This window comes from Pristis pectinata, chromosome 31, assembly GCF_009764475.1.
Source record: "Pristis pectinata isolate sPriPec2 chromosome 31, sPriPec2.1.pri, whole genome shotgun sequence".
Taxonomy (NCBI): domain Eukaryota; kingdom Metazoa; phylum Chordata; class Chondrichthyes; order Rhinopristiformes; family Pristidae; genus Pristis; species Pristis pectinata.
Window position 1 is genome coordinate 10,167,945 of NC_067435.1, and position 12,193 is coordinate 10,180,137.

The 12,193-nt window shown below is 46.1% G+C and overlaps 1 protein-coding gene across 1 annotated transcript in view; it reads right to left on the reverse strand.

The window, feature by feature from the left end:
* Positions 1 to 12,193, reverse strand: part of LOC127584928 (proto-oncogene vav-like) — a 125,773-nt gene that overhangs the window by 15,552 nt on the left and 98,028 nt on the right. The window contains exons 13-16 of the mRNA XM_052041947.1: positions 12,042 to 12,127; positions 6,831 to 6,963; positions 4,744 to 4,853; positions 2,315 to 2,416 (exon numbers count right to left, since the gene is read on the reverse strand). Coding sequence (XP_051897907.1) covers positions 2,315 to 2,416; positions 4,744 to 4,853; positions 6,831 to 6,963; positions 12,042 to 12,127 — 431 coding nt within the window. The remainder of the gene's footprint in view (positions 1 to 2,314; positions 2,417 to 4,743; positions 4,854 to 6,830; positions 6,964 to 12,041; positions 12,128 to 12,193) is intronic.

Here is a 12,193-nt window from a genome sequence, read left to right on the forward strand (position 1 = left end):
GGGTTTTTTTTCCCCACAGAGTGTGGTTGGAATCTGGAATGCGCTGCCTGAAGAGGTGGTGGAAACAGAGAATCTCACGATATTTAAGAAGCATCTAGACAAGCACTTGAATCACCAAGGCATAGAAGACTAATGGGGCTGGTGTAGACACATTCTGTGCTGCACAGCTCTATAACTGCACAATAGAGAGACCCACTTGAGTTGGAATTGGTGCATTCAACTCTCACTTGTAGTTACACTCATTCCCTGCAGGTGGCGAGCACGAGCCATAGCACTATCTACAGGAAATCACCAGCAAATTACAAGTACCAGGCGTATAAAATATTGCCCATTTAAGGGGTGGTTCATGGGAGCCCTACACCCGAAATGTGAGAGCCCAAGGGAAAGAGGGAAAGAGACAGAGAAAGGAAGACAGAGGGAGGAGAGTAGTGGGAGGGTGAGAGAGAGGGAGGGCGAAAGAGAGGTGAGAAAGAGGGGGAGGAAAGAGAGAGGGGGGGAAAAGGGGGGAGAGAGGGGGTGGGAGAGATGGGGAGAGACAGAGGGGGAGAGGGGAGAAGGGGGAGAGAAGGGAGAGAGGGGGAGAGAGAGAGGGGGAGAGAGAGGGCGAAGGGGACAGAGGGAGAAGGGGAGAGAGGGGGAGAGAGGGAAGTGGGAAGGGGAGAGAGGTGGGGAGGGGGAGAAGGGGGAAGAGAGGAGGGAGAGTGGAGGGGGGAGAGGAGGAGACAGGCAGGGAGACACACAGATCCTTTGAAGAGGGCTGACCCATGGATGAGTGGCAATGTCGACAAGATGCACAGCCTCAGCGTTTTAATGCTTCTTAAAGGGAGTGAACCACAACAAAAAGCAAGGACGTTCCAATTTCACAATCTTTTTTTGACATCCTATTTCACTGCTATGCACAACAGAATCACCCAAAGGCTAATTTCGAGCCAGTTCTGCTGCTTTGACACTTAATCTGGTTTTTTAGTTCCCATTTTCTCTAACAATGCTTCGAATCTCTGCATCAGCAACCACAGTGTATGGGTATTTAAGGATTTACCATAAGATGCAAAAATATCTTGGTTTCTTGAAAGGTTTTATATACTTTTTGCAAAATGTACATAACAGTCTCATTTCTGCTGTACGTGAGGCAGCGGACTGAATGTCCCTTTCCCCATGTGTTCTGGTGGGATGATTATCTGAGACAAAGACAACCTCGACCCAGGAGTCAGACGTTAATACTGAAACCTCTCAGCATTTCAGACCCGTGCTAGCATTAGGGTCAAATACACCACCCCCCCGCACCCCCTGTCCTGGAGAGGGGCTGATACCCCACAGTCAAGGAAGAAATACGCGGACCAAATATTCACGAGCCTACACGCCCACCCAGTTCCACCCTCTCCTCACCTCCTACAGGATTCAGGAGCAAGTTAGAAGTAAAAGACGGAGAAGAAAGTCCTTATGAAAGCAGGTTGAGGGAACTCGGCCTTTTCTCCTTGGAGTGACGGAGGATGAGGGGGGACCTGATAGAGGTCTATAAGATGATGAGAGGCATTGATCGTGTGGATAGTCAGAGGCTTTTTCCCAGGGCTGAAATGGTTGCCACAAGATGACACAGGTTTAAGGTGCTGGGGAGTAGGTATAGAGGAGATGTCAGGGGTAAGTTTTTTACTCAGAGAGTGGTGAGTGCGTGGAATGGGCTGCCGGCAACGGTGGTGGAGGCGGATACGATAGGGTCTTTTAAGAGATTTTTGGATAGGTACATGGAGCTGAGAAAAATAGAGGGCTATGGGTAAGCCTAGTAATTTCTAAGGTAGGGACATGTTCTGCACAGCTTTGTGGGCCGAAGGGCCTGAATTGTGCTGTAGGTTTTCTATGTTTCTAAGAAAGTAGTATTTCTGTGATACCTTTCCCATCCCGTTGAGGACTTCCCAGTCTCCCTACAAAAGCAGCTGTGGTGTTTCTCAATTTACGATCCCACAGACAACCAGGTAATAGTGAGCAGATCATCTGCTTCTCGTGATATCAACTTTGGGGTAAACATTGGCCAGGAAACTTAGGGAGAGCTCCTTTGCTGTTCCTCAACAGTCACACTGCAGATCTTTTCTGTCCTTCTCAAAGGGCAGAGTGGATCTTACTTTGATTCTCCGATAGCGCAGCACTCCCTCAGCGCCGTGCTTACACATCGGGAGTGGGATTGGAACCCAAACCAGACTCCTGGGCCAGAGTGCTTCATGCTGACCCACATCTGAACAATGAGGAGGAACCCGGACTTTTGACTGCTCTCAGCAACTGCCAAGGGAAAGGGTCCGTTGCCAAGGATCAGAAACAATACCTGAGCAACATCCGGCAGGCTTTGCAAGTTGCCGTCTCATCAAACGAGTGCATCATAAAATCGTGGTTGTTCGCCACTCCGTTCTCAGGGAAGATGTTCGACCTGGAAGGCATTTCAATTCCAAAGCAACATCAGGAGGACTACATTAAGATCATAGCACACCTCTCTCCCCCACCATGGGGTGACTGCTCTGTTTATAAGAATACCATACCACAGGAGGAGGCCATTTGAAACAGTTAACCATTTCTCATTGACCCTTTTAAGGCAGGCACGGTAGTGTAGCGGTTAGCATAATGCTATTACAGCGCCAGCGAACCGAGTTCAATTCCTGCCGCTGTCTGTAAGGAGTTTGTACGTTCTCCCCATGTCTGCGTGGGTTTCCTCCGGGTGCTCCGGTTTCCTCCCACATTCCAGAGACGTACAGGTTAGGAAGTTGCTATGCTGGCGCCGGAAGCGTGGCGACACTTGCGGGCTGCCCCCCAGAACACTCTACGCAAAAGATGCATTTCACTGTGTGTTTCGATGTACATGTGACTAATAAAGAAACCTTAACCTTTCATCCACTTTGCCCCAAGAAACTTTCCTCCAACTATTTATCCAACTCCCTTTTTGTTCCCGTTGAAGCTCCACTCTCTGCCCTTCCACACAGTGTGATCCAGACCAGAACACCCTGTGAAAAATGTTTAAAAACCCTCACCCTCCCACCTTGCTCCACTGCCCTTGATCTCAAGTACTCTGAAGACCATTCGCCTCGGCGGTTCGTCTCGTTATCCTTGAAATGTTGAGAGCCTCTAATAAATCTTCTTCTTCAGCTTCCATTCTCTCCAGTCCCCTCCTGTGCCTGGTTCCTCATCTTTGGGACCATTCTACCAAATCTCTGCACCCCATACTCTATGGCTGTCACAGAGAGATAGAGCACGGAAACAGTCCCAACCACTAAGCACCCATTTTTTATTCTCCCTGCCGTGTGTACCCTGTTCGCCCCATTACAGGAAGGATGTGGAGGCTTGGGAAAGGGTACAGAAGAGGTTCACCAGGATGCTGCCTGGATTAGAGGGTTTGAGTTATAAGGAGAGGTTGGACAAACTTGGGTTGTTTTCTCTGGAGCAGTGGAGGCTGTGGGGCTGATAGAAGTTTATAAAATTATGAGAGGCATAGATAGGGTGGACTGTCAGAATCTTCTTCCCAGGGTGGAAATGTCAAATTCTAGAGGAGATGCACTTAAGGCGAACGGAGGAAAGAGATGTGCGGCTCAAGTTTTTTTACCCAGAGAGTGGTGGGTGCCTGGAGCGGGCTGCCAGGGGTGGTGGCGGAAGCAGATACAGTAGTGGCTTTTAAGAGGCTTTTAGATAGACACATGAATATGCAGGGTATGAAGGAATATGGATTATGTGCAGGCAGAAGAGATTTAGTTTAGTCACAATATCTGTCCGAGTTCGATGCCAAATTAAACTAACTTGCGTACTGTTCTATGTACGATGTACCATCCACAAAATGCACTTCAGCTACGTGCCATGAATACTCTGACAGTACCCCCACTAAACCTGTGATATCTAGAAGGGTGATACATGCATGGGGTCACCATCACCTGAAGATTCCCCTCCAAGTTGCACACCATCTCAACTTCAGAATATATCGGCACTCCTTCACTGTCGCTGGGTGCAAACACGTCGGAACTCCCTGTGGAAACATCTTCACCAGGAGGATTGCAATGGTTCGAGAAGGTGGCTCAGCTTCTCGAGGGCAATTAGGGATGGGCAATAGATGCTGGCTTTGCCAGCAACACCATACACCGCAAATTAATGTAAAAAATATGCTACTATCAATTCGGGCATTTATCCATACATTTTTCTTAAACCTTTCCTTAAACATTTACCTCTATGGCCATACATCAGCTCTCTATATCCATGTCCTGTGTTACATTAGGTGCAGGAGAGGATCACTGACCACCTTAATTATCTTTCACCTTTCAGTTATATCATGATTTCCTATCTTACCTCCATGTGTCCGCCTTTGTCCCACAGCCCTTTGCACCCTCATCTAATAAAATTCCATCAATCACTTAAAAACACTAATTGCAACCCAGTGTCTGTATTGCCTTGGAGCAGAGTTTGACATTTTGACTTGTTTCTTTCTCGGTTCTGATGAAGGGTCCCAGACCTAAAACATTGACCCTTTCCCTCTCCACAGATCCAGGAGGCAGTTCAGCAGAGCAGAAGATCACATCCGTTCTCTCTTGGGGGCACTGCCCAAAAATGAACACAGATAGGGTCTAACCACTCAAATATCTCTCCTTGCCTCATCTTTACAGGGGAAGGTGAGGTACTACTTGCTGACCCTCCTTCCAACACTTCAAACGTGACACTGCGCTCCTACAGGGAAATATTGCCATACCATTCTTACTGCGCCCACTTAAATGTTAAACTTACAGAGCCATTTCGAACTGTTCCAGCCACTTTTTCTTCAGCTCTCTGGTCTTGAAGAAGAACTCATAGCCGTGTTGTCCGTGCAGGTTAATGAGGAGAAACATATGGCTCCACTAGTTAGGGGCAGAGAAAACATATAGAGTCTCAGTAATGCCTGCAGTCGTAAGGAGACATATCTGGATGTATCACAGCTTGGCATGGCAATGGTCTGCCCAAAACTGAAAGAAATCGTGGCTACGGCTCAGTCCATCATGAAAACGATCCTCCCCCCCCATGGACTTTGTCTATACTTCCCGCTGCCTCAGGAAAGCAGCCAAGATAATCGAGGACCCCACCCACCCTGGTCATTCTCTCTTCTCCCCCTTTCCATCGGGCAGAAGATACAAAAGCTTGAAAACACGTACAACCAGGCTCAAGGACAGCTTCTAACCCCACTGTTATAAGACTCTTGAATGGACATTATACAATAAAGATGACTTACTGACCTCACAATCTACCTCATTGTGGCCCTTGCACCTTACTGTCTGTCTGCACTGCACTTTCTCTGTAGCTGTGACACTATATTTCTGCTTCCTGTTATTGCTTTTCCCTTTGTCTGACTTTGATATATTTGTGTTTTGAGATGATCTATTTGGACGGCATGCGAAACAAAGTTTTTCACTGTATCTCAGTACATGTGACAATAAGAAACCAATTACCGCCATTCAAAGTGCTTCAAGTCACAAGCCGTGAGCAAGTTTAGACCAATTGCCCTCATCTATCACCACTGTGCTTGTTCACCAACACCAGCTCCCAGGTTAAAAAAAAATCCTCAGTTTTAAAATTCTCAACCCTATTTGCAATCCATTCAGTCTCTTCCCTTCCCAAATCTCTGATCCCCTCCAGTCCTCTGGGATCGAATCAGGGAACAGAATGCTGATGATACCGAAGATCATTCAGCCCATCTAATCTGTACTGGCCTCCATAGTCTCATTGGCCCACTCTTTCTCTGGAGCCCTGCAAGTTATTTCCCCTTAAGTACAGTATCTATCCAATTCCCTTTTAAGGCTTCTGATTAACTTAGTTTCCACAACCAGTTAATCTCCGAATCATAACATGCTCCAAGTTTAAAACTTTTTCTATGCCTTCCCCTTGAACTCTGTGCTCTTCCAAATCTGGCATCTTCCTCACTGCCAAACTTAATCGCACCACTTCTGGTGTCTGTGGCCTTCAGCAGCTAAGGCTCTCCGCTCTGCAACTCCACCCAGAAACCTTTTCAACTCCTCCTCCTCCTCTTCTAAGACATCAGCTAAAACTTCCCTTATTGACAAAGCTTTTAGTCACCTGAATATCTCCTTCTTTGGCTCAGCATTTATTTTCTTTTGTGTTCTGCCATGGACCATTTTGCTTTGAAGAAAATGCTATGGCAACATCTCCAAGTAGAAAGTGATTGGCTCACTAATCTGTCTGGTGATTCTCCATCAGGGACAAATGTTGGTCAAGCTGCTGGGTGGGACACCCTGGCCTCATTCTAATAGAATGGTGAAACATTTCCCTACGAGATAGAAGGAGGCCATTCAGCCCATTGAGTCTATGCCAGCTAACAGAGCAATCCCATTCCCCCACTAACTTTCCCTGTAACCTACTCTTCGCACGTTCCATCAAGTGAAAGATGATCCATCCAACATGACAGCAATCAGCAGCCTAGAACCCAGTCTCAGAGCCAAGAGTTGCACCAAAGCCATCCACACCCATGGATATAATGTTCTCCTGCACCAAGCCACCAGCTTTCCCCTTGATCATTTCCCTCTCCCTTTCTCTGAGGGTGCTGGTTCCTAGGTAATGGGACCGATGAGAGTGTTCGATGTCAGCTGGTCATCTGTTCGATTTGGCATCTAACTCTGGCTTCCAGTGAACATCAGGGAGCTTCCAGCCTTGAGTCACACACTCACAGACACTAACCACCAATGTTCAACAATTCCAGCTAGCTATTCTTTCCACCCCTGAGCATTATCATTGCCTCTACTCAATGAGCCACTGAACTTATCACTAGGAGATAACATGGGAGGGGTGAAAGGTCATCAGAGAGGATTCATGCACTACAGTCATACCTTTTTGGCGTCTTTGCTCGACGTCAGATCGTCTTTTATCCGGTAATAGGGCAGGTCGATTATTTCCTTCATTTCATAGTTCTCTCCTTTACGTTTGCAGATAATGACAGCTTTATCAAACAGGAATGCATACCTGCAGAAAAAGGAGTCGGGTGCTACTTAATGACTGCAGTGCACAGACTGTCAAACATTAACGCCCAATATTCCTTGTAAAAATTGTGCATAATTTTTAATTTATGCTTTTCTTGTGAATGCTGCTTATCTGATGCTGTGTGCCTGTGATGCTGCTGCAAGTAAGTTTTTCACTGCACCCGTGCACACACGTACTTGTGCATATGGCAGTAAACATTGTCATATAAACTTTGACTTTTATGAAGCAGAAGGAGCTTGCTGTATCCATGATGGTTAAAAAAGGTTGCCCAACTTAATCCCACATTGCTGCACTGGGTCTGTAGTGCTGTAGATCACAGCTCTTCAAATACACACCCAAATATTTTTGAAGTCTTTGTCACTCTTTCATGTAGCAAGTTGCTAGTGGTTGCCATGGACAACAGTGCCAGGCAGGATCATTGGCTACCGCACTTGGCCTTCCAAATTCCCCACTGTGTCCTTTACCCAGTTCTGGAACCACAGCACAATCAGCCCAGCGTAGTGGGATATCATTCATACTGTTAAAAAGCGTAACAGGGATTCTGCTCTGGTCCACAATCCTGAGTCAAATGGGATTTTGAGGATTCACTTACTCATGCATTTCCTTACATTTCCTTATAACAAGAGAAAGAGGCCATTAGGGCTATCAAGACCATGCTGGCTCAGAGCAATCCCATTCTCTCACTTTATATCCCTTTAACCTATTCTCTCTCACATGCCCATTAACTCCTGACTCTCCTGCTGCCCAATCTACACTAAGAAGTAACTTAGAATAACCAGTTCACCTTTGGGATGTGGGAGGAAACCGGAGCATCCAGAGGAAACCCACACAGTCACAGGGAAAACGTGCAAACTCCACGCAGACAGCACCCGAGGTCAGGATTGAACCTGTGTCACTGCGAGGCAACAGCACTACCCGCTGCACCCCCAGGCCTCTCGCTTGAACGTAGATCTTGACCCAGTTAACTGGAATCTTATGCTCTGGAATTCCCTTTGCAAACCTGTCTACTCCTTGAGGAATTTTGAAGTTCAGGTTTTCAATTTTTTTTTGCATTCAATTCTGGTCGCCCCATTGCAGGCAGGGTGTGGAGGCTAGGGAGAGGGTGCAGAAGAGGTTCACCAGGATGCTGCCTGGATTAGAGAGCTTGTGCTATAAGGAGAGGTTGGACAAACTAGGGTTATTTTCTCTGGACTGGCGGAGGCTGAGGGGAAACCTGATAGAAGCTTATAAAACTAAGAGAGGTATAGATGGAGTAGACAGCCGGTATCTTTTTCCCAGGGTTGAAATGTCTAATACTAGAGGTCCTGCATTTAAGGTGAGAGGGGGAAAGTTCAAAGAAGATGTGTGGGGCAAGGCTTTCAAAGGAGAGGGTGGTGGGTGCCTGGAGTACACTGTTAGGAGTGGTGGTGGAGGGAGATTCAATAGTGGCGTTTAAGAGGCTCTTAGATAGGCACGTGAATAAGCAGAGAATTCGAGGATATGGACCTTGTGCAAGCAGAGGGGATTAGGTGTCATTAGCCTAATTAGTTTGGCACAGCAGCGTGGGCCAAAGGGCCTGTTCCTGTGCTGTTGTATGTTTGATCTCTGCCTCCCTAGCCTGTGATTGCTCACTGAACTTGGTCAAAACAGAGACTGGCAATATTAAGGAACCAAGGGATATAGGGGTTGGAATGAGTGCCACGTAAGCATGACTGGTCATGACCTTAATGAATGAATGAGAGAACTTGAGTGCGTCCTAGCCATTCTTAATGTGTTCCTGGGTGTCACTAGCAAGGCCAACATTATTGCACCTCCCTGACTGCCCTTGAGAAGGTGGCAGTGGGTTGAGTCACCTCGAACCACTGCAGTCCTTCTGGTGAAGGTGCTCCCACAGTGTTGTTGGGGAGGGAGTTCCAGGATTTAGATCCGATAAAGATGAAGGCATGGTGACATACTTCCTCACTTTGAACAACACAGCTCTCGAGCTTCCTCCAGTAAGTTTATGGCCTGAATGTTCCTTGGCCTGAACTGTATTCTCCTGCCCAATCCTGATAACCATTTATTTTCCACGTCACTCAGAGATCTCTGCATCTCAGCCTTAAATGGATGTAGTAACTCAGCATCCGCACCGTTCCGGAGTAAAGAATTCCAAAGATTCACAGGCCACTGGGAGAACGCAGAACAGTACAGCACAGGAACAGGCCCTTCGGCCCACTACGTCTGTGCCGACCACGATGCCAAATGAAACTAACCCCATCTGTCTGCACATGATTCATATCCCTCCATTCCCTTCATGTTCAATGTGTCTCTTAAGTGCCTCTATCACCTCTGCTTCCACCACCACCCCTGGCAGTACATTCCAGGTACCTACCACTTTCTATGTACAAAAAACTTGCCCTGCACATCTCCCTTAAACTTTCCCCTCTTATTTTAAAGCCATGTCCTCTAGTATATGACATTTCTAACCTGGGAAAGACACCCTGACTATCTATCCTATCATATTTTTATGAACTTCTATCATCTACACTCAGCCTCTGACACTCCAGAGAAAACAATCCAAGTTTGTCCAACCTCTCATTATAGCTAATACTCTCTAATCCAGGCAGCATCCTGGTGAACCTTCTCTGCTTCCTTCCAAAGCCTCCACATGCTTCCTGTAATGGGGTGACCAGAACTGAACACAATACTCCAAATGTGTACTAATCTAAGTTTTATACAACAGCAACATGACATCTTGACTCTCCTCATTTCAATATTGTGGACCACCTTTAATACTGAACCCCCTCTGTTCTACAATCCCACTCAATTTTCTCTTGTACATCTGTGAAGTTGTATGTTTTATCAGCATTGATGGCATTAAAGAAACAACAACGTTATCACGAATATCCCCCGTATTTGAGGTGTGAAAATATTGTGCAAAAGTTTACAGTAATGAGGATGTGCAAAGCCTCAGAGGGATTTGAAAGCACGAATAGGGATTCAGAATAAAACAGAAAGTGTTAGAAAGTGTCAGAGATACTCAGCAGGTCAGGCAGCATCAATGGAAAGAAAAACAGTTAATGTTTCAGTTCCGGAAACGTTTGTCAGATTTCTAACATCTCAGTAATACCTTCATTTGTAGGAAGTGAGGCATAGATAGGGTAGGCAGTCAGAATCTTTTCCCCAGGGTAGAAATGTCAAGAGGACATGCTTTTAAAGTTAGAGGGGGGGAAGTTTAAAGGCAACATGGGAGGCAAGCTTTTTACGCAGAGTGGTGGGTGCCTGGAATGGATTACCAGGTGTAGTAGTGGAAGCAGTCAGTCTGGTGGAGTTTAAGAGGCTTTTAGATAGACACATGAATATGAAGGAAATGGATATGGGGATGATACACAGGAGGAGGACATTTAGTAGAAATTGGCATCAAGATCGGCACAGCATTGTGGGCCAAATGGCCTGTCCAGTGCTGTACTGTTTTATGTTAACAAAATGATTATGATACTGAAGGTCATTCAGCCCATCGAGTCTGCACCGGGCCCCAGTCCCACTGGCGCACTCATTCTCTGGAGCCCTGTAAGTTATTTCCCCTTAAGTATCTATTCAATTCCCTTTTAAGCCTTCTGATTAACATTGTTTCCACAACCAGTAATCTCCGAATCATAATATGCTCCAAGTTTAAAAATATTTTCTACACCTTCCCCTTGCTGTGCTCTTCCAATTCTGGCCTCTTGCTCATCCCCAAACTTGATATTGAATAAAAGAGAAAATGTTAGAAATTGTCAGAAACACCTAGCAGATCAGGCAGCATTAATGGAAAGAGAAACAGTTCATATTTGACTTCCGGGAACCTTTGCCAGACTTCTAGCATCCAATATCTTTATGGCCCACATTTTCCACCTGGGAACAATAGGTTTGGGTGAGAAAGTCGGCTGAATTGTAACACTGTTGACAACCAAATAACAGGGAAGATTCCCCACATTAAAACAGCAACTGCACTTTGTAAAGTATTTCACATGCTGTAGAGTGCTGTCAAATGTCTTAAAAGTGAAAGGTATTGTGGAAGGACATGTCCTTGTTTCGTTGAATGACGTGTGTACTAAAGTAAAAGCAGAGAGGGTGGGAAATACTCAGAATGTCAAGCAGCATCTGTGGAGAGAGAAAATCAGTGAACATTTCAGGCTGATGACCCTTCAGCAGAACCTTTGTGGCCTGCTATTTGTTCTTAGTCCCTGAATGGAAGTGAGCTCCAGGACTTGAAATCCATCTTACTAGCTCCCTTGTGTCTCTTTATACCTCCCCCAGATGTCTGCAATATCTGCTTCTATTGGATTCCATCAGCTGCCTGGGCCCTAAAATTCCCTCGCTAAAACTCTCCCCCTCCATCCTCCTCTAAGACACTCCTCATGGACATCTGCCTGATATCTCTTTGTATTAGATGATGTTCCTGTGAAATGCTGTGGTACAGTTAGCTCTGTTACCTGGCTCTTCATTGACCACACACTACAGTAATGGGCACCTCAGAGACAGAGCGAGAGAGCATGTGGGCTGCCTCTGAGACACAGAAAGACCCAGGCTGACATTTGGTTGGCAAAAAGGGAGTGACTAGACCAAAGACAGGTTAACTCGTACATTTGCCTAACTGTCAAGTCTGGCTTGTAAGTCCATAAGATACAGGAGCAAAATTAGGCCATTCAGCCCATCTAATGCTCTGCCATTAAATTGTGGCTGACTTTTTTTTCCTCCACCTCATTTTCCTGCCTTCTCCCAGTACCCCTTAACTCCGTTACCAATCAAGAACCTGTCTCTGCCTTACATACACCCAATGACATGGCCTCCACAGCCCTCTATGGCAACAAATTCCACAGATTCACCACCCTCTGGCTGAAGAAATTCCTCCTCATCTCTGTTCTAAATGGACATCCCTTTATTCTGAGGCTGTGCCCTCAGAATGTGCTGAATAACCAAGCTTTTACCACATATTGCCAAAGGTTATTGCTGTTAATAGGTATAGCGGATTTGTCTAACAACAGGTTGAAGCTGAAGATGGAAAAAATCTTCCAAAACATTCCCCATTCTGCAGCCGCCTCTCTGAAAGACTCCATTACCTGTCCTGCTTCGAGCGTTTGTCCACAGTCACTAGTCGGAGCTCTCCATCCATCTTGGGTCGCCCGTAATTGGCCAGGGATTGGTTCTAGGACAAAATTAAAACAACAATAAACAAGAGACATTGAAGTCTCACGAGTACGAGGTACAAATG